The sequence below is a fragment of the Giraffa tippelskirchi genome, chromosome 4 (genome assembly GCF_054371585.1).
Source record: "Giraffa tippelskirchi isolate mGirTip1 chromosome 4, T2T-mGirTip1v1.2.pri, whole genome shotgun sequence".
NCBI classification, from domain to species: Eukaryota; Metazoa; Chordata; class Mammalia; order Artiodactyla; family Giraffidae; genus Giraffa; species Giraffa tippelskirchi.
This window is the reverse complement of record NC_137278.1, coordinates 165288333-165311375: the sequence shown is the minus strand read 5'-3', so window position 1 is coordinate 165311375 and position 23043 is coordinate 165288333. Positions and strand designations below refer to the sequence as shown.

At 43.9% G+C, this 23043-nt stretch overlaps 2 protein-coding genes and 1 long non-coding RNA gene across 5 annotated transcripts in view; 1 reads left to right on the top strand and 2 right to left on the bottom strand.

Moving 5' to 3' along the window:
* CHST11 (carbohydrate sulfotransferase 11) overlaps positions 1-16860 on the bottom strand; it is a 340772-nt gene extending 323912 nt beyond the window's left edge. The window contains exon 1 of the mRNA XM_081595642.1: positions 16631-16860. The gene's annotated coding sequence lies outside the window, so the exon portion shown is untranslated. The remainder of the gene's footprint in view (positions 1-16630) is intronic.
* LOC145547042 (uncharacterized) lies at positions 15504-19475 on the top strand. The gene is made up of 3 exons (XR_014083486.1): positions 15504-16198; positions 16712-17157; positions 17768-19475. It is a non-coding gene; the product is annotated as an uncharacterized LOC145547042 (long non-coding RNA).
* Positions 18977-23043, bottom strand: part of TXNRD1 (thioredoxin reductase 1) — a 144039-nt gene continuing 139972 nt past the window's right edge. For all 3 annotated transcript variants that reach the window (XM_081595626.1, XM_081595630.1, XM_081595634.1), the window contains one exon: positions 18977-19216. In XM_081595626.1, the coding sequence (XP_081451752.1) occupies positions 19184-19216 (33 nt within the window). In that variant the 3' untranslated portion in view covers positions 18977-19183. The remainder of the gene's footprint in view (positions 19217-23043) is intronic.

Sequence of the window (23043 nt, the reverse complement as noted above, 5' to 3'; positions counted from 1 at the left end):
AGATGAGAGAGAGAGTTGTGGGTCACCCACCCAGTCTTGACCCTTGCCTAAATTTAGGGCTAGAATGCTTCATTGGAGCATGAATCACCAGAAATACATCTGGGTCTTAGATGATAACCCCAGGCTTTCCACATCTTGGACCTTTGGAAACAGAGACCAAATAAAACCCCCAGGCAACCTTCCCACTCCCGCCTCACCAACTCTATGCTTGTTTTCTCCTTTAGACTCACTCCTTCACTGAACCTGTGCTCTCATGACACCCCTCAGAGAGGGCCTCTCTGTCCACTGTACAGAAAAATGCTCCTGCCCCCACCTTGTCAAAACTCACCCTCTTACTCTGCCTCATTTTCCACTCATAGCTCTTTGAAGGTATGTTACATGTTTACCGACCAGCTTGTTTGTTTATCATCTGTCTCTCCTACCCTACACATTTTTAGGGCAGGAGCTTTGCCTATTTGGTTCACTATGGTGACTTCAGCACCTAGGACAGTGACTCACACACAGTAGGGTCTCAATAAATGTGTATCAGATGTAACGTATATCCAGTGATGTGCTGGAGCCAGTTCACAATGGCTTGTGAGAGTCAATTACACACATCTTGACCCAAATGCATGTTCAATGATATCATGATGGTATCTTAAAATCTGCCATGAAGGGAACATTTACACCACAGAAATTGGCCAACGCTATAGCAGGACTTTTCCTCCTTGGAAAGCCGGTTGTTGAACATTTGCCAGTATATCATTAAACAAAAATGAATATGTGCTATCAGAATATGTCTCCTTGGTTAAAAGAGGTAGTTTCCATACAATTCCAAGGAAAACAATTCATTTGAGGAATCCAAGGGATAGTTTCAATGCCAAATTGCTTTTCTGTCATAGGCCTAACAGCTGGGTGCTATGCTGCAAAGCCCCAAAGCCTGACATATATATTTTTTTCTCTGAACACCGTTACTGATACTAATGTACAAACACGTTCTTAACAACACTAGAGCCATCTCATGTAAAGGTTGCCATTTTCCTTTTTTGCCCTAGTAATTAAAAAATACCAATTGCGATTCATTAAAATAGGAAAGTAGATAAATAGTTGTGATAATTACTGCATTTTTCTCTTTGGAGAAAACAGCAATACTGTATGTAGTCATTTTCGATAAATATAGAAAATAAGTAATTATTGCTGGAGCTATTCATTATGAATCTCTATTCCCAGTCTCACTTCTGTAAACACCATTCATTGTTTAAAATAATCATTTTGAAAGGGCTGGCCAAACTTCTCATTACTGGCTGACAAGCACCCTCTCGGATGGAGACACATGGATTAGCCTGGGTAGTTAGTTAGCTGGTTGTCTCAAAGCTGATTGTGAAAACAAGTTTGAAAAGATTACCTTTTCCACCATGGAAAAAGCCAAAAAGAGCAAGCAAAAGCTAGCATGTCTCTCTGTGTACCAGCCAGAGGCAGCTGCAGCTTTGGAGATTTAATTAAGAAATGTGCAGTGGATGAATGTTTTGGGGTTGACTTTGTGTCCATTCAGTCCACAAGTGCTTCCTTCATGTCTAACCTTGATTGAACCACGCTTCTCAGAAAGTCTGGACCTGATGGAAAATAAATTCCACTGGATTCGAATGGAGCTATTAACATCTCCCTTTCGGGGCCTAAAACATTTATTTGCTTTAAAATACACACACTCATCTCAGTTCTATTAGGAGGCAGAGCCAGCTCTAACCTGGGAGGGAGATTCATCAGCCACTCTCTCTCCCTTCCTGCATGCTGCCTCCTTCCCTAAGGTAGGACTGAGCTGCTGGGAGACAAGAGAAGGGATGAGGGGGAAGGGGAGGGGAATCCCATGAGCTCCACACTTCATCAGCTGGTGGGAGAAGCCCTGAGACCGTCTTAGGGTGCTAAGTCATGACCAACCCCAAACCTCTGCTCCCTCCCAAAACTCAGTTTTTTGACCTAAACTTTCATACTATCAATGATTGGAGGAAGATTATTGGTGTAATATCGAGACTTGGGTCTAAATCCTGGCTCTGTCATTTGGGCAAGTCTCTCTCCCTGTCTAGGTCTTAGTTTCTTCATCTGTTTCAGAGGGTAGATTGGACCAGTAGTTCCCAGATAGGGTACTGCTTCCTATGGGGCATTTCAAGATCTGTGAGAGCATATTTGATGAGCGCAATAACTGGGGACACCATCAGTAGGAACAGGCATTGGCAAGCATACTACATATCCTACCATGCTCAGAACAGTCTTTTACAATGGAGAATTATTCCACATCCTGTGGGACTTTCAAAGGCCCCACTGTATATTCCTGTGTCTATGTGATCTCTTAAATTGACTTTGCTTCTCCAGATCTCACTTCCCTCATCTAGAGCTGAGAAGTATTGTTCTCTTGGTCCAGGACCGTGTTGATGGTGTACTCTGTGATAATGATGAAAATAAACATGTTGATTCACAACAAGTCTTTCTTGAGCACCAACAATATATCAGCTACTGGGTTGTGTGCTTGCACCCAGCACTGAGTCAAACATGGGTCTTGTCTGTATGAGGTTCATAGTCCAGTATATTCAAATCTGCAGTCCTAGAAAGGATGTTACACTCCCAGATTATCAACATTCAATCTCTATTTATTGGCTTCCCATTAGGTGCTTGTCACTGAGATAGTACTAGAGATTCTGTGAGAGACAAGATAGATCCCCACCCCTAAGGCACTCAGCATGAGCAGGGGTGATGAACAAGTAAACAATAAGCCAGGCACACGATGCAGTGTGATAAATCCTTTGTTACAGGTTCGTGAGCTACATGATAAGAGCTACCATTTATCATTCACTTCCTTTGTGTCAGGCCTAGAAGAGTCACTTTGCTTGCATCATGTCCTTTTAGCCTCACAACCACCTCACAAAGTAAGCCAGCATGTGTGTGCCACCATTACCATTTTTACTATTTTCACTTAACACCTGTTCTGTATTTACTCAGTGTTTTTAACTGACTCAATTCATTAAATCAGCCCTTGTCCCAAGAAATGATATCTCCGAAATCATTAGACTGGTGATCTATTTTTCTGTGTATATCTATATTTTTTCTAATACCTATGAAATAACTGTGTAACAATTTAAAGCCTGTAACTGGATACCATCTAAATCATCTTGGTTATCAGATGTTGGGAAATACTGGGTATGCAGGTGAGGGCAGGGAATACTGGGTAGGTAAGTCAGAGCATGGAATTGTGGGTAGGTGAGTCAAAGCAGGGAATTCTGGGTAAGTGAGTCAAGGCAGGGAATGCTAATTACTGCAGAAGCGACATGGTCTAGGTTTATTCACTGTCATGTCACCATTTTATGTAGGTGATGGGCAGGTGGGGATTCTCTATAAAGTCACTCCAGGACCCAGGCTTTTTCCATCGAAAGGTTCCATTATTTCCTGGAGCCTCAGGGCCTCCCTTGGATTCTCTGCATCCAGCTGGCAGATGAGGGAAGGGAGAGCATCGTATCTCATTGGTCAAAATTCATCTACATGACCCCACCTAATAGCATGGGACACTGGGATGGGAGGTTTACCCATGGATCCAGGAAGTGAAGGAAAACAGGTTTAGTGAAGATCTAGCATGGTCTCTACTACACAGGTGGCACAGTGGTAAAGACTCCGCCTGCCAATGCGTGAGACGCCAGAGACACGGGTTCAGTCCTTTGGTTGGGAGGATCCCCTGGAGGAGGAAATGGCAATCCACTCTAGTATTCTTGCCTGGAAAATTCCATGGACAGAGGATCCTGGTGGGTTACAGTCCCTGGAGCTGTAAAAAGTCAGACCAACTGAGCATAGCACACACACACACACACACACACACACACACTGCTATACTGCAGTAAAATTCCTCCTTGAGAAGCACTAAGATACACATTTCCACTTTACACTCTAAGTTAACTGCCTGAGCTTACATAGGTATCAAGTAGTAAAGCTTGGACTCCAGCCCAAGTCTAGGCTGTGATAAAGCCACCACCTGTGTGCTGAATGAGGATTCTCACAGCTCTCCGCTCAGAATTCAGTCCTGAGCTGCAGGACTGCACAGCAGAACTTCCACAGATGTCCTCATCTGGCTGTCCCACAGACACCTCTAACAAATGGGTTCTGAACCCAGGCCGTCATTCCTCTCCACCCCCAACCCTGGCACTTTCTCCTCCTGAATTCCCCGTGTTAGTAAATGAGTCCATCAATCAAGCCAGAAAACTAGATCTTAGCCTAGAATTCTCCCACCTCGAATGCTTTCAGCTGCAAGTAACAGAAAACCCAACTCCAAATACATTAAGCCACTAGGAAATGTTCCATTTCATATAAAAACAAGGCCCATAAATGCAGCAGCTCTAGGTCTGGTTAATGTGGTGGAGCAAACACAGTGCTCTGCCAGAGGCTCTGAATTATGATAGCCTAGATGGAGACCAGAAGTCAGGCACGGAACCAAGAGAAATGAAGGAGGTAAAATTGGCAGGCTGGTGGTGATCGGTTGGGTGTTGGGGTAAGGAAGAAGGAACTGTGAGGAACCCAAGTTCCTCTGTCTTTCTACTGGACCACCCTCAGCCTCTTGACTCAGTCTCTTAGCCCAACTCCCCTCATTCTCCCAAGATGCTTTCCCTGGTTCCAAGTCACATAAGTGGAGAGCAATGTCTGGAAGCGGGAAAGCAAAGTTTCCCCTCGCCATTCTCTTCTAAAGAGCAAAGAAACCCTCCACAGAGGTGCCCCACACCTGTGAAGGATGTGATATCCTTCACATCCCACTGGCCAGGATTTTGTCATATATCCATTCCTAAGTCAGTCATGGGCAAAGGGAATGGAATCATCACAACAGCTGAGATTAACAATGATTCACCTTCTGGGGTCCTGTAGAGACCCTCTCTCTCGTCACACTGGCCACCTAATACCAGAACCAAGATGTTGCTCTTTGGGCAAGAAAGATGAGACAGTGGATAAGCAGCATACAATGTCTGCACAGTTCCTTCTTCCTTACCCCAACAGCCAACCGATCACCACCAGCCTGCCAATTTTACCTCCTTCATTTCTCTTGGTTCCGTGCCTGACTTCTGGTCTCCATCTAGGCTATCATAATTCAGAGCCTCTGGCAATCTTCTACTAACAGTGAATAACTTTGTTAACATATAAATAAACACTTCTTAAATGCTAAAAATTAAAGATTCTTTCTGTTAAATGGTTTGTACTGTCAATTTGTTCCAGCAAATCTTTTCCTTAAAGAGATAAAAAAGATGAATTATCCCAGTTTTTGCATAAGTTTAAAAAAAAAAAACACTCTGAAAATGAGACACCAGAATTAATAGGTTGGTACTGGATTTGATGTTCTCTGTTTCTAGAAATAATTGTGACTAAAATTATTATAGACTCTGATTTCTGAAGATACATTAATTAACATTTTTTAAAGTGGTTCATGGGAGAGCATTTAGATCATAGATACTGGTAGCTAACGACCGTTTGAAACACGATCACAGAAACAGAAATATGTGTCTATTGTACATACACAAAACCAAATTGACTATTTTCCAATCAGAAAGTACTTCTATCTACACTTACATTATGGTATGATTAATGATCACTATTTCTTCCAGCTGTCCAGACCAAAAACCCACGTGTATTAGTTATACATCATGGCATAACCAATTATCCCCAAACGTAACAGTTTAAAACATATATGTATTATCTCTCCATTTCTGTGGGTGAGGAATCTGGACATGGCTTAGCTGGGCCCTCAGCTTCAGGGTCTCTCACAGGTTGTAATCACAGTATCAGCAGGTACTGCAATCTGAAGTCAAACCTCAATTGGGGAAGGACCCACCCTGAGCTCATGTGGTTGTTGACAGGATCTGGTTCTTCGTGGGCTGTTGGACTGAGGGCTTCAGTTCCTCGCTGGTTGTTGGCCAGGGGCTACCCTTGGGTCCTTGACATGTGGACCTCAAAAGTAAGGCATCTTGCTTCATTGACGGGTGCAAGCTGAGAGGGCAGTAGTGAGAATCTGCCAGCAAGAGGAAGTCACCGTCTTTTGTAACCTAATCACAGAAGAGCCGTTCCATCAACTTTGCCATATCCTAGTCATCAGAAGCAAGTCACCTGGTCCAGCCTCGACTCGAGAGGAGCAGAGTTACACAGACATGTGACAGCCAGGAGACGGGGGTCTCTAGGAGCCATGTCAGAAGCTGGCTGTCTCCCCCTGGAAGCCTCCCCAGTTTCTCTCCTTCTCTCACACCCTTGCTGGAGAAGACTCCTGAGAGTCCCTTGGACAGCAAGGAGATCAAACCAGTCAATCCTAAAGGAAAGCAACCCTGAATACTCATTGGAAGGACTGATGCTGAAGCCAAAGCTCCAATACTTTGGCCACCTGATGACAAGAGCTGACTCATTGGGAAAGACCCTGATGCTGGGAAAGATTAAGGGCAGGAGGAGAAGGGGACGACAGAGGATGAGATGATTGGGTTGCATCACAGACTCAATGGACATGCGTTTGAGCAAACTCTGGGAGATAGTGAAGGACAGGGGAGGAACGATGGAAATGTGTTCCCTCCTTTTAAAAACCCAGTACAATAAGAAAAATTTTATTCAAAGATTTGCAAAGATTCCATTCTGCCTATGCACAGAGGTGTGGATTCTGTTGGTTGCTTCATTGGGCTCCCAAACTGAGCCTGTCAGAGCTCTGACTCCCCGCTACCCCCAAATCAGATGGGACAGAGAGAGGAAAAGGCTTCATTTCAACCCCCAAATTCTAGGGTGGTCTCTAATTTAGCCTTGAAAAACCACACAACATGGGCTCCTGGGCTAAAACTACAGGGGACATTCTGCCAAGGGAGACCTCAACTCCGAAGACCCTGTCCATCAACGCACAGACCATGGTCACGGGTGGACAGCAATGGAAGGCAGCCCAGGACAGAAGGAACTGGCTGTATTTTCTTGCCTAATGACCAATGGCTATGAGGCTCAAGGGAGTCTTTGTAAAGCAGAACGTCTCAAACTTTTCCACAACAGTATCCCTCAGGGCAGCTAAAAATGAATACTCAATCTTGGGGGCTTTGGGCAGGGAAGGGTACGGTGGGGGGTATCTCATCTGAAGCTTACCAGGAAGACGAAAACCAATCTACTAATTTTAACTTTCTCTTTAAAAGTTACCTACATTTCACATTTTCCTCAGTCATACAGCTGCATCTGACTCTTAATACAAAACTAATGCCTTAAATTATTTGTTTCTTAAAAATTTCTGCCTTTTTTTTCAGTCAGTGCTAAAGTACCAAGGCTAAAGTTCCGAAAAATTGGGCCTGAATTGACGGAGTATATGCTGCACAGCAGATTCAGAACCCAGGCAAGATCTTTGCATGGCTTTTGAAGAATTCAGATGCACATAAAGATGTGGGTTGCAGAAGTTAGATGGCAGATGGTGGCAGGGAAGTCACAGGGACAGTGCTGCTGTAGCGGGGTGGGGATGGGGGGTGAAGCCTCCTGCACCTCTTTGGGGCTCCTGTCCCAAGGCAGTCTGTGAACATCCTCTTGCTGAGGGGGCCGGAAGCTTGGGTCAGACGATGGCTCTAAGGTCTCTGATCCCAGTCTCTTTTTTTGATAGTTGTTTTTACCTTGGAAGAAAGACAATTTTCAAAAGAAATTTTCCATGAACTAAGGGAGACCTTAGTCTAAGGTCTGAACTAAGACTGATTCTTTGTTCCTGTTTTATCACGGAGACTATAACTTTTGTCACCTGTAAATGAACTAATCCTTCAAAGATTCAGTCTTCCTGATCAACTGCAGTCACCCATCTCAAATTTCATTGTCATGGGATCAATCTTATCATGGTTGGTAAGAGCAGTAAAATAGTATAAAATCTGCACTAATTCAGGCTTTTAAAAATATCTGCTAAGTAAAGGAAACTTGGGAGGGGCAGTAGCCTTTGCCTTGGGTCCAACATTGAATAGACATTTTTACCCTTTGTGTTCATGTCAACTTAATCCTTCACAAAGAAGAGTAAGTCAACCCCAAATTCTATCCCTGAAGACTGGGACTGTCTCTTCCCCTGACAAAGGCAGCAAACAGCTGTGCAAAAGTCTTAATTAAAGTCACTCCCCATTTCCATGTCAGATGGAAAAAGATGAGTAGACAAACAGTTTTTGTTTCTGCTCTTTTCAGTGTTCCACTGAATGCAAAGAGAAACTGAGAGAAACTTTCCAGTGTGAGATGCTCATAGTGAATGAGGCAGGGCTTTCCAGGGAGTTCAGGGTGAGAAATAACCTGGAGGCAGGCTACCTCTGCTATCTTTTTTGCTCGTCACAGACTTGACCTTGTCTTTGCAATACATTTGCACCTTTCTCCCTAATTAATTCTATGCTGGCTCCAATGCTAAAATACCAGTTGGATTGAAAATGCTTCACCAGTTACTACCTGACACATTGTAAATTTACACCTTTCTATGTGAGGTCCTGCAGTGTAGCTTCTGAGTCTGAACCCTGGAACTGACTGCCAGAGTGGGAACCCCACCCAGCTCTATCAGTCTCTGGCTGTGTGACCTTAGCTATGTGCCTCAGTTTCCTTATCTGTAAAATGGGCTAACAATCATGAGGATTTGAATGAGCTAGCGAGTATAGAATGCTCATGCCTGGCAAGCAAGGAGTGCTATGTGTGAGCTGTTCCTTCATTTCATTGTATCTAAGATGCCATCAGTTGTAAGTAGCACCACTGTTTCATGTACAACTAAGAAAGAAAAAAAAAGCTGCCAACTAAACTATGACCCAGTGCTTTAGCTCTTAACATTTTTATTTTAGCCTTATCAAAAGTGCTTATTTAGACATATCGCATGTGGCCCTTGGGCACACCTAAAGAGGAAAGTATAACTGAAAGAAATTAGTTAAGTTATTCTCAAAACTTCTTCACAGAATCCAAATCTTAGTGATTTTCAACTCAGTGCTGTCAGGCTTCATGTTTTCAACCCGAAGTTGCCCTGAAGGTGATCAATGGCATCAATGAGGGAGTGTTTCTTTCAAGGGTGCCACTCTCTGAATGTGATCAGAGATAATGGCAATGACAACCAAGTCATGACTTTGTGTCAGTGACAATAAGACATTGATCATAAGGCATTCCAATCACACAGCTGCTAAAAGTGTGTGTACCCATTCCATGTTCGATGCATGAGACAAATGCTCAGGGCTGGGGCAACAGGATGACCCAGAGGGATGGGATGGGGAGGGAGGTGGGAGGGGGGGTCCAGGAAGGGGAACACATGTAAACCCATGGCTGATTCATGTCAATGTATGGCAAAAACTACTACAATATTGTAAAGTAATTAGCCCCCAACTAAAATAAATAAATTTATTTAATAAATAAATAAATAAATAAATAAAAGTGTGTGTAGAGGGGGCAGGGGCGGCATCTTAGAATCAGTGAAAATATGTTAAAAGTATTACATTCTCATTATAAACAGAACAAAGCATACTAAAAATGATTGAATCATCAAAGTCTATGCCTTCATCTAATTGTAAAGAACTGTGAACATTGGTCAAGATCTCAAGCACTTGTGTAAAAGCATCTTTTGAGCACAAGCAATTTGTCATTCCACGAGGGCACAGTTTTCAGCTTGGCTACTTAATTTTGACCCAAATCAGGTACATATAAACCTTTAACAAAGTTTCTCTGGATGGGCGGGTCACAAGTCATTGTTTAAACTGAGATGTAACTGACATGTAATATATTAGTTTCAGGTGTACAATATGATTCAATATTTGTTAAATATATTGTATTTCACAATACTGTGTATATATTGTGAAACAATCACAAGTCTAGTTAATATATAAATTTTTTCTTATGATGAGAATTTTAAAAATTACTCTCACAGAAGCTTTCAAATATACAGTACATTATATCCCCATGACTGACTTAGTCTGTAACTGGAATTTGAATCTTTTGATCCACTTCACCCATTCATTCCTCCCCCACTTCCCCTGCTTCTGAACTGCTTTTTGTTATTGTTGTTTTTTTAGATTTCACATATAAGTGATATCATCCTTATTTGTATTTGTCTTTCTCTGTCTAACTTATTTGACTTGGCATAATGCTCTCAAGATCCATCCACGTTATTGCAAATGGGAAAGATTCCATTCTTTTTTATGGCTGAATAATATTCCATTGCATAAATATACAACAAAATTCTTTATCCATTCATCCATCACTTAGGCTGCTTCCATGTCTTAGCTATTGTAAACAGTGCTACAATGAATGTGGGGTGCATATATCTTTTTGAATTAGTATTTTTAATTCTTTCAGATAAATACTGAAAAGTGGAATTGTTAGATCATATGGTGGTTCTATTCTTAATTTTTTGAGGGACCTCCATACTCCATACATGGTTTTTATTTATTTGGCTGCTTCGGGTCTTAGTTGCAGCATGTAGGATCTAGCTCCCTGACCAGGGATTGAACCTAGGCCCTGGACCACCAGCAAAGTCCCTGATTGTGGTTTTTACTTCATTTCCCTGATGACTAGTGATGTTGAATACCTCTTCATAAACCTGTTGGCCATCTGTATGTCTTCTTTGGAGAAGTGTTTATTCAAATCCTCTGCCAGTTTTTTAATCAGATTGTTTGCTTTTTTGTTATTGAGTTGTTTCAGTTCTTTATATATTTTGGAGATTAACCCTGCATTGGATACATAATTTGCAAATACCGTTTTCATTTGTTGTTCAGATGTTCGATTATGCATCTGAAGGAAACGGAAACAAGCAGTGTTGATTCTCTTCAGATGGTCTCATCTCTGTATCTCCTCTGGGTTTGCCCAGAGCACCCCTAAAATGCAGCTAACAGTGGTTCTCAAATCCAGTGGCTATACAGTCACCTGGAGAGCTTAGTAAAATGTAGATACAAAGATCCCACTCAGGAATTGGACTAAAGCAGCCTCTGGAAGTGAGACTCAAGAATCTGCATTAAAAAAAAAAACAACTGGTCCCTCCCCATGATTCCAGCACAGCCTAAATTTGAGGGTCACATCTCTAGAAAAAAAGATGGTAGGAAAAAATAGGCCAGAGATGGGGAAAAGGCCACGGGGGAGGGGAGCATAGGAAAAAGTTGTTTCTACAGAGCACAGTTTCCAAAAGTGGCTCTTTTCAACACCTTTTAACGGTAATATGTTAACTTTATAGTGCTGTTAAAATGAGATGAAAGCTGAGGAGAAATCATGGAAAGGGTTGAGGTTTAGGTGCTTTCTGCCTCCACCCAAGGTCCAATCCCAGCTGTGTTGAACAATTGGGAAGTACACTGGCCCACCCAGGTGGCGGGCAAGAGTGCGGGCCAGCAGCTCACTGAGATCCTGGGACACCTGGTCCCTTTCTGTCCCTCCACTCTGCTACATGCAGAGTCCCTCTGAAGCCTGGAATCCATGAGAATGGAGTGTGACTGCCAGGGAAATCAGGATAATGTGACCACCAAGCATGGCCTGGAAAATGGCAACCAATTGGTCCGCCTGTTCAGACATTACTGCAGTAATGGTGGTGGTGGGGGATGTCTTTAAGGAAAATAAAATATAGAGTCCACTGTAGAATAGTTTAAAGTGTATTTTTAACTACTCAAAATCCCAGCAGCCTTACAAAGTAATTATTTCCATTTATTAACAAATGGTGGGGGGGGGATATCTTTAAGGAAAATAAAATATAGAGTCCACTGTAGAAAAGTTTAAAGTGTATTTTTAACTACTCAAAATCCCAGCAGCCTTACAAAGTAATTATTTCCATTTATTAATAAAGGTCTTCTCATTTAATTCTGATAAACCCACATAATGTTTACATAGACATAATCACAGCACGCGCGCACACACACACAGTTTTGAGCATCTTTTTTTTCTCTTAATGTTATTCTCTAACCTTTTCTTCATGTTTTATAGACACCATATAATTTCAAGTAACAGCAGGTCATCTTTTATCGATTGGCCAACAGGTACTTAACCAAATTCTACAGTTTCTTCGGGTTGTTCACTGTTACAGGCAAAGCTGTGATGAAAATCTTTTGCATATGTCATTTTCTACACACCTACTGCTTGAGTGATTGTCATTTTCATTTCTGCCCTGTGGAAGAGAGAACTTTCCCTGGAGCCTCTCACAAATTGCTTCCCTGCTCACTGGGTAACATCATTAAGGTACAGAGTTTGAGATGGCAACATTATCCTGGATTATCTGAATGGGTCTGAGGTAAAAAGCATCCTTAAAAGAGGAAGGGCAGGTGATTTCCCCAGAAGTCTGGTGGCTAAGACTTCAGCTTCCAATGCAGGAGATGCCAGTTCAATCCCTGCCAAGCAGCTAAAATCTCACATGTGGCCAAAAAGCAGAACATGAAACAGTGGCAATGTTGTAATGGATTCAGTGAAGGCTTTTATTTTTAAAGAGAGGATATGGGATGGGAGGAGATGTGACAATAGAAGCAAGAGGTTGGAGGGATGTGAGAACAGGGTCCTGAGCTGAGGAATGTGGGTGACTTGTGGAAGCTGGGGAAACAAATGCTCCCGGGAAGCCTCCAGAAAGAACTCAGTCTGCCAACACCTTTATCATAGACTTTTGGTCACTAGAACTTTAAGAGAATAGATCTGTACCATTTTAAGCCACTACATTTGTTACAGCAGCAGGAGGAAACAGATACCTGTACTGCTGGGGCTGGAGCTAGACAGGCACAAAAACTAGTAATAAGAATGATAATAAAAGTGCCGACATCCATCGAGGGCTTACTTACTCTGCTTACTTACTTACTTGTCCTGCACATCAACCTAGAGTGTCACGACACTATGAGATGGGTGCCGTCATCCCCAAGTGACAGACGTGAACCTGAGGCTCACAGAGGTTAAGGAACTTTGCAAGATTGCACAGCCTGTGAGCGGTGGAGTCAGGATTGAGACTTAGTCCAGAATCTAGCAAAGATGATGCATTCATAACACTTGCCCAAGGTGCTCGGTTACAGACAGATGCAAAAACAACCAATCTCAGCCTCCCCCTGGACTCCAGAGGACTCTTTCCTTAATAAGGGGGCTGGACGGGCCGGATGGTAGCAGGGCAAAGGCCTGGTGTGAAGGAGCCAGACCTGGATGAAGACTGGGGTAGATTCTTCCAGATTCTGCTCCAGGACTTGCTGGGTGTCACTGCTTCCTAACCAGACAGAGGCTCCCAGTGGACGTCCTGTCTCCGCAGCTCCTCTTTGGTGATTCAGACATCTCAAAGCCAGCTCCATCCTCTCAAGCTTTTAGCACTTTTGTCTGCAGGGGAAGTCTGAAAAACGCTGCAAACTCCACCAGCCCAGGGATCTTGGTCGGGGGGGGTGGGGGTGGGGGGGGGCGGTGTCTCTGCAGGCCCTGAACTCTAGTTTGTCTCACTGAGCTGAGCTTCTTGGAGCCACCATTGGCCACTGCAAGCAACTGTGTGTTTGGCGCGCCACCTAGTGGTGTCCAGGATCCCCAGCATTTCTTCGCAAACCTGGTCAAGAGGAAGGGGCCTGGAGTATCTCCCTTCCTCTAAGGTCATTCCAGGGAGGCTTGGGTGACTTAGAGCAGTGGTCCCCAAAAACTTTTTGGCACCGGCCAAAAATTTGGAAGTCAGTTTTTCCATGAAACGGGGGCGGGGTGGTTTCAGAGTGATTCAAACGCATTATATTTACTGGGCACTTTATTTCTATTATTATTAGATCAGCTCCACCTCAGATCATCAGGCATTAGATGCCAGAGGTTGGGGACCCCAGACTTGGAGGGTCTTCATCCCTCTCGGACTCCAGGACACTTTAGAGAGGCTCAAAGCCTGCTGTGTGTTGTATTGTGTGTGTTCAGTCATGTCTTGATTCTTTGGGACCCCCTGGACTGTAGCCTGCCAGTCTCCTCTACCCATAGAATTTTCTAGGCAAGAATACTGGAGTTGGTTGCCATGCCCTCTTCCAGGGGATCTTCCTGACCCAGGGGTCGCACCTATGTCTCTTGCATCTCCTGCATTGGCAGGGGGATTCTTACCACTGTGCCACCTGGGAAGCCCCCAAAGCCAACTGCTTCCCTGAAAACCTGTCAGCTCACATTGGGACATTGCTGCATCCTGGGCTCTGCCTGGTGGCCCAGATGCTGGCTCTGGGTTGAGACACAGAATAATGCTTTTTGTTATTTCTCAGCTCCATGGCCTGAAAGAGGGTGGGGAAGGTGTCTGTTGGGGTAGGAATTAGCATATCTTTTCAGTGTGAAAGGAACTAATAGAGGAAAGTGAATTTGAAAAAGCTATTGAGAATACAGATTACTTGACAACTTCGATAAAAATGGGCCAATTCCTTGAAAAACACATAACTACAACTCACTCAGTATGAACTAGATAATTTGAATATGCCTACAACTGTTAGGGCTTCCCTTGTGGCTCAGCTGGTAAAGAATCTGCCTGCAATGTGGGAGACCGGGGTTCAATCCATGGGTTGGGAAGATCCCCTGGAGAAGGGAATGGCTACCCACTCCAGTATTCTGGCCTAGAGAATTCCATGGACTGTATAGTCCATGGGGTCACAAAGAGTCGGACATAACTGAGAGACTTTCACTTTCACAACTATTAAGGAAACTGAATTTGTAAATAAAACGCTCCCTCTCAATCTAAACTATACACTTAATACAAAAATTAACTCTAAAATGGGTCACGGACTTAAATGCAAAACATAAAACTTTCAGGAAAAGACAGGAGAAAATCTTTGGGATTTTTAGGCTAATTTAAGAGCCCTTTTCCCTCCAGGTAATTCTAATGTCCACTCTTAGAGGCTCTGCCTCAGTAGACAAATTCTGACAATAGACAGAAGCCACTGATTCACAAACAAGTAGATACATCTGGTTAAAAACTATCAAAAGCATCATTTAACCTCTCTAATGATCAAAAGAAAGGTGACATAAAAACAGCAATCAAAGGAGTTCCCTGGGGCACTAGTGGTTAAGATTCTGGGCTTTCACTGCCATGGGCTGGGTTCAATCCCTGGTCGGGGAGCTGAGATCTCGAGTACCACGTGGCACAGCCAAAAAAAAAAAAAAAATCAAATGACCAAATTTACAAGTAAATCAAACAGAAATTAATAATTCATGCTTCCCCTTTCACACAGGTAGGGTAACCAATTGTCCCATTTGCCCAGGACTAAGGCATTCCTAGAATTGAGGACTTTGTGTACTACGTCAAGACAATTTGATAAACCTACACAAGCCTCATGGGATCAGTACAGTTACTGCTTACTCTCTGCTTTTCCCATTAGACAGAGATCCACAGAGGCAGGACCCTGTGTATCTTATAGCCTGGTCCATATCTTTGTATATCATAAATGCTCAATCAATATTTGGAGATGGAAGACAGAAAGGCAGGAACAGAGTGAAAGAGGGAAGGAAAACGAGAGAGAAAAGCAGGCAGACACTTGCTGGGCAGCCTCCCCGTCAACATTGCTCCACCATCAGACACACACCATGACCGCAGTTCTGATTGCATCACAATATAGCTACTTATTTATAGGCCTGTCTCCCTCAGTTAGGCCTGAACCCCTCCTGTACGTGGACTATATCCTATACACTGTCGTATCATCAAAGATGCCAAAGCCTAGAGGTTAGGAGAATGAATGTTGAGTTCAGTCTGCCTGGGTTCATATCCTAACCCTACAGATTATCTGCTGGGACCTTTGACAAGCTATTTCACCTTTCTCTACCTCAGCATTCTCATCTGAAAAACTGAATATGAAGAGAATAATACAGGACCTACCCTCATGGAGTTGTGAGAATTTTACATGCGTTATCGCATGTAAACCATTTAGAATGGTGCCTGGAATAATATCCAGAGCATTCAATGCCATTAGTTAGAATTGTTTTTAAGGGAAGGGAACCCACAAACCCCATTTAAAGAACTGAAATGATCTCATGGTGATCAGGAACCTGCAGGTGGCTGTATTTTCTGGTTGGTGGATAGACAGCAGTCTCTTTGACTACCTCCAAAAGGTCAGGAGGAAACATTTCAGGTCTGAGAGGGCAATGCAGGAAGCCTCCAGGCTGACATGGGGCTTCCCTTGCCCACCTCCCCCCTGCATGTGTCCGCTACTCATTGCGCCACGAAGGCCAGATACCACAGTGCCTGTGTCCTCAGAGCACCTAGCCTACATCTGCACCGCCACGTGGATTGTCACTTGAAGGGGGCAAGGGGCTCTCAATGGAAAGTCAGATCTAGGTGAGTGAATCCTTCAGTTCATCACTGAAACCCCAGAACCTGGTTTCCAGCACAGAGCAGGCACTCTGGAACTACTTGTTAAGGGACTAATTTTAATAAGCATATTTTTTTAAATTAAGTATATGTGTATAACTGAGTCACTTTGCTATATAGCAGGGATTGGCACAACACTGTAAATCCACCACACTTCAATAAAAAATTCAACAAAGTTTAAAAACTGGTTGAAATGAAAATAAAGTTAAGCAGATAATATTTATCAAGTGCCTCCATACAGTGGCAAAATGAGTACTGCACAAATATAAAATCTCAAACCTCACAGGTTCACACTTTACATTTAACTGGGCATTCTTGCAGCCGTTATTTTATTTGACACGCCCACCCCCCACAATTCTATGAAGCAGGCAATGAAGATATTATCTTTGATTTACAAACCTTTTAAAATCCCCGTCGTCGGTCAGTGCCCAGATCCACGTCACCTCTGGTCCTGTCCTTGACTGTGCGTCTCCTCTCCAGGTCCTTCCTGCTGGCTCACGAACCAGGAAGCAGAATGGCCATGAACCAAGTTACTCCATCAGGATTTACCCAAAGGAGTTGGAAACTTACGTCCACACAAAAACGTGCACGCTGGTATTTATGGAGGCTTTGTTCATAATTGCCAAAACCTGGAAGCAACCAAGATGTCCTTCAGCAGGTGGAGGAATTCATAAACTGTGGTACATTCAGACAATGGAATACTATTCAGTACTAAAAAGACACAAGCCATCAAACCATGAAAAGACACAGAGGAACATTAAATGCATAATATTACTAAGCGAAGGAAGCCCATGTGAAAAGATCCTATACCAGGATCTTCAGTCTTCATTGTGGCATGCAGGATACCTTTTTTCAGTTGCAGTATTTGAACTCATAGTTGCGGATCTAGTTCCATGACCAGGAATCGAACTCCCTGGATTGGGAGGGTGAGTCCTAGCCCCTGGACCACCAGGGATGCCTTCCAATTGGACGATATTCTGGAACAGGCAAAACTATGGAGATGGCACAAAGATCACTGGTTGTCAGGGGTTTGGGGGAGGGAAGGATAAACAGACTGCAAGGAATTTTTAGGGCAGGGAAAATATTCTGAAAAGTAAATTGGTTCCACCTGTGAATTCCCCAGGATTCCGCCCCTCCCCACTGTCCTCTTGACTTGATAGAGCAAAGGAGAAGAGACCCAGCTGGGTTCAGTGGGCAAGAGCCTAAATTGTCTTTTTTTTGTCACCAGCCTTTACTAGGGATGTACAGGAGGACCCCTTTGTCCCAGCCACTCACAGGCATTCATTCACCCTATTTGCTCCCAGGCACTGAATAAGCTTGTTCTTTGCGCTGGAGTTAACCGCGCAGTTTGGTGTGATGAGATCATCCTTCCAGAGAGAGTGCTTGTGAAACCAATAAAGGCTGAGTTAGCACCAGGCGTCCCCTCCCCCTGCCCCCAGAATAAATCTCCCCTCCCGTGCCCCAAGCCCCCCGCCCCGGGACATGCCACCAACAACACTTTCTCAAGCTTATTTCTTCATCTCTTTCCCTCCTTAGACCATGACAGGGACCCCGTTCATCCATCACTCGTCTGGCCAGCCCCACCTAGGAGGTGGCAGGTCCCATGCTAAACATGGCAGACAGAGATGAATAGACGCAGCCACAGCCTCTCGTCTTGTTCATTTCCGCGCCCTTGGCATCAAGCGCGGTGCTCCGCAAAGAAAAGACGTTTGTTGAAGGAATGGGTGAAAAGAATCCCTGAATGACCCCACATCGGGTTGCAGAAACTGCCCAACTAAAATCTGTTTTGGGGCTTTGGCCACCTGTGCCCGGGCCCCTCACTCCAGGAGAGCAGGGATGAGGACAGGAAGGGTCCTAGTGACATAAGGATGGACAGACAGTGTCCTTCAGTATCACAAATCAAAAGCCAGTTCAGCCAGCTCAGTGCTCTGACAGCCCGGGGCTGCCCTTTGTCTAGGAGAGAGATGCAAAGCAGACAATGGTTCTTCCAGGAGTGGAAATGTACTGACACTGTTCTTTCTTGTCATTTTATCTCCCCCTTTCACAAAAATGGGACCATATAGTACGGACCATTTTGTAAATTTGGGTTCCCCACGCCCTGGCCACTTAGTGAGTATTTTTCCACAGTACTAAATTTATAAGGCAAGAAGTGGTTTTTAATGGTTACATCACGTTCCCCTGTATGAATGTACCAGCTCTTATTTTAACTGTTTCTCTAGTTTGGGATGTTTAGGCTGTCCCTAGATTTTTGCTGGGATGAATATCCTTATTCCTAAATCCTTAGAAGAAATTCCTAGAAGAGGAATTGCTGAGTCAAAGAGCATGTACATATCAACTTTTGACCTTTATGATCAAATTGCCTACATCTGTCGAGTTCCTGCAGGGGATGGGTGAGCACCGGGCCCTGTGAGGTTAGTGGGCAGTTAAATATAGAGCCATGGCTTTTATCTGAATCCCTTGGGACAAGACGTACTTCAGAATTTTCTGGATTCTAGACAAACACCATAGTGTATATTCTATGCACCATCTTGTACCTCCAGAAGATTCCAGGGCAGACCCACAATCCAACTCATTACGATTTCCTCAGTAAAACACATGAAGATTGACAGTAAAGGGAGACAATTCTTACTGTCAGCTCAGGTCAGGTTTTGCTACGTGGCAGCTCAGGTCAGGTTTTGCCACTAGATATGTTTTGGAGCTAGAAGTATGTTTAAAAAAGAAAAAAACAACTTTCAGAGGCCAGAATTTTTGTAGCTCAGATTTTTGGAGAAGGAACCATGGTCTGTAGTTTTTCTGCTGCTTTGTGAGGGAAACTGGCTGAGTGGGACAAGAGGGAAGGCAGAGTAAGGATGAAGTCAGCGGCTTGGGAGGAAAACCCATCTGTGTTTGGATCCTGGCTTCACCAACTGCAAGCTGGGTGTCCCTGGGCCAGTAGCTTGTCCTTTCTGGGCCTCATCTCTGAAGAGTGCAGAGCTGTGGAGAAGACTGCAGAGAATGGAGCACACAAAACTGTTAGCATACACCCAACTAGCCCTGAACAGATGCCAGCAGTTATTAAACTCGCCTAGGTAGACTTCTCTGGTGGTCCAGCAGTCAAAACTCCATGCTTCCGATGTAGGGGTTGTGGGTTTGATCCCTGGTTGGGGAAGTTCCACATGCTATGCAGCCAAAAAAAAAAAAAATCACACATACAAACTTGCCCAAGTAAACGGCGGCACTGGGAAATAAAAGGGAAATGAAAGTCTTTGCTTGTCCTGTGATGCCAGGCGTCTGTCAGCCCCCAAAGCTGACCTGCAGGAGTCTACTCTAACTCACCTAAGTGGAAGGCCCAGAAATTTGGGGAGAGGGAAGGGCCCACCAGGAGCCATGGTGGAACTGCTCCCAGTGGCCCCGCTTGGCTTCTGCCCAACCTGGTGACGCTGGGGCCCTCTGTGCCCTGGCGCTGGCTGTATGGGGCAGCGCCCAGGCCAGCCCCACCTGGACCTCCTCAGAGACCTATTTTGGTGTCCCAGGGTGTGGTTGCTGCAAATGAAGCCCAGGATAGTGCGAAGCTGCAGTTACAGAAGTAAGTTTCCCCAAGTGCTTGGGCAAGACACCAGCAGGTCCCACAGAATTGAGCTGTGGCCCACCGGGAGGAGGTGTGAGAGCAGGAGCAGAGGGCTGGGGTCCTCTGGGAGACCACAGGTGGGTGTCAGGGTGGGAGGGGCAGATGAGGGCAGCCCCGTGGCTGGGGTGGAGGAAGGGCACATGTCTGGGCTGGGCTGGGACAGAGTAGGGTAGGGGAGGAGTCAGGAGAAGCCATCCTTCCCCGTGTTCCAACCACATGGACCTGGAAGAGTGCAGGATACACCTCTGGGTTGTTTACCAAAATCGAAAAGAGAGAAAAGGAAGAGGAGAAGGAACAGACTTGGAAATAAAAGCCTGAAAAGCCCTCTGTTAGATCCCTGCTCTGGACCAGGTTTTACCAGCACAGATTCTAGCACCTCGGTTGCTGGAGGCTCTTTGAGCCAAGAACTCAGACATATCACGTTTGCCAAGAATAACTTTGTCAGATCCTAACTGCTCTGCACCAGGACGTGCAGAGATGGAAATTTTCAGAAGCCCCCCCATCCAATGGGACCTTTCACAGCTCACCAAACAGACCCTGGAAAACAGCAAACAACTGGCTCATCTGTTTAGAAAGTACTGCCAGGATTTTTTAAAAAGATTTTTAGAAAATATTCTAGAAAACACTGTAAAACTTTATCAAAAGTGTTTTTTCATCGCTCCTAAGCCCACTGATTTTACACAATAATAGCTTTATTTCTAAACATGCCTTCCAATCCTAATCCATAAAAATGTCCATGTTTCTATTGTTTTAATCACAGTATTAAACAACACAAATATTCCAACAACACAAGAGAAAACTCTACACATGGACATCACCAGATGGTCGACACCAAAATCAGATTGATTATATTCTTTGAAGCCAAAGATGGAGAAGCTCTATACAGTCGGCAAAATCAAGACCGGGAGCTGACTGTGGCTTGGATCATGAACTCCTTATTGCCAAATTCAGACTGAAATTGAAGAAAGTGGAGAAAACCACTAGATCATTCAGGTATGACCTAAATCAAATCCCTTATGACTACACAGTGGAAATGAGAATGGGTGAATTTAACTCAGATGACCATTATATCTACTACTGTGGGCAAGAACCCCTTAGAAGAAATGGAGTAGCCATCATGGTCAACAAAAGAGTCCAAAATGCAGTATTTGGATGCAATCTCAAAAACAACAGAATGATCTCTGTTCGTTTCCAAGGCAAACCACTCAATATCACAGTAATCCAAGTCTATGCCCTGACCAGTAATGCTGAAGAAGCTGAAGTTGAATGGTTCTATGAAGACCTATAAGACCTTTTAGAACTAACACCCCCAAACGACGTCCTTTTCATTATAGGGGACTGGAATGCAAAAGTAGGAATTCAAGAAACACCTGGAGTAACAGGCAAATTTGGCCTTGGAGTACAGAATGAAGCAGGGCAAAGGCTAATCGAGTTTTGCCAAGAGAACACATTGGTCATAGCAAACACCCTCTTCCAACAACACAAGAGAAAACTCTACACATGTACATCACCAGATGGTCAACACTGAAATCAGATTGATTATATTCTTTGCAGCCAAAGATGGAGAAGCTCTATACAGTCTGCAAAAACAAGACCGGGAGCTGACTGTGGTTCGGATCACGAACTCCTTATTGCCAAATGCAGACTGAAATTGAAGAAAGTGGAGAAAACCACTAGACCATTCAGGTATGACCTAAATCAAATCCCTTATGACTACACAGTGGAAGTGAGAAATAGATTTAAGGGACTAGATCTGATAGACAGAGTGCCTGATGAACTATGGATGGAGGTTCGTGACATTGTACAGAAGACAGGAATCAAGACCATCTCCAAGAAAAAGAAATGCAAAAAAGCAAAATGGCTATCTGAGGAGGCCTTACAAATAGCTGTGAAAAGACAGGAAGCAAAAAGCAAAGGAGAAAAGGAAAGATATACCCATTTGAATGCAGAGTTCCAAAGAATAGCAAGGAGAGATAAGAAAACCTTCCTTAGCGATCAGTGCAAAGAAATAGAGGAAAACAACAGAATGGGAAAGACTAGAGATCTCTTCAAGAAAATTAGAGATACCAAGGGAATATTTCGTGCAAAGATGGGCTCAATAAAGGACAGAAATCGTAGGGACCTAACAGAAGCAGAAGATATTAAGAAGAGGTCACAAGAATATACAGAAGAACTGTACAAAAAAGATCTTCATGACCCAGATCATCACGATGGTGTGATCACTCACCTAGAGCCAGACATCCTGGAATGTGAAGTCAAGTGGACCTTAGGAAGTATCACTACGAACAAAGCTAGTGGAGGTGATGGAATTCCAGTTGAGCTATTTCAACTCCTGAAAGATGACGCTGTGAAAGTGCTGCACTCAATATGCCAGCAAATTTGGAAAACTCAGCAGTGGCCACAGGACTCGAAAAGGTCCGTTTTCATTCCAATCCCAAAGAAAGGCAATGCCAAAGAATGCTCAAACTACCGCACAATTGCACTCATCTCACACGCTAGTAAAATAATGCTTAAAGTTCTCCAAGCCAGGCTTCAGCAATACGTGAACCGTGAACTTCCAGATGTTCAAGCTGGTTTTAGAAAAGGCAGAGGAACCAGAGATCAAATTGCCAATATCCACTGGATCATCGAAAAAGCAAGAGAGTTCCAGAAAAACATCTATTTCTGCTTTATTGACTATGCCAAAGCCTTTGACTGTGTGGATCACAATAAAGTGTGGAAAATTCTTAAAGAGATGGGAATACCAGACCACCTGACCTGCCTCTTAAGAAACCTGTATGCAGGTCAGGAAGCAACAGTTAGAACTGGACATGGAACAACAGACTGGTTCCAAATAGGAAAAGGAGTACGTCAAGGCTGTATATTGTCACCCTGCTTATTTAACTTATATGCAGAGTACATCATGAGAAATGCTGGGCTGGAGGAAGCACAAGCTGGAATCAAGACTGCCGGGAGAAATATCAATAACCTCAGATATGCAGATGATACCACCCTTATGGCAGAAAGCAAAGAAGAACTACAGAGCCTCTTGATGAAAGTGGAAGAGGAGAGTGAAAAAGTTGGCTTAAAGCTCAACATTCAGGAAACTAAGATCATGGCATCCGGTCCCATCACTTCATGGCAAATAGATGGGGAAACAGTGGAAACAGTGGCTGACTTTATTTTTGGGGGCTCCAAAATCCCTGCAGATGGTGATTGCAGCCAT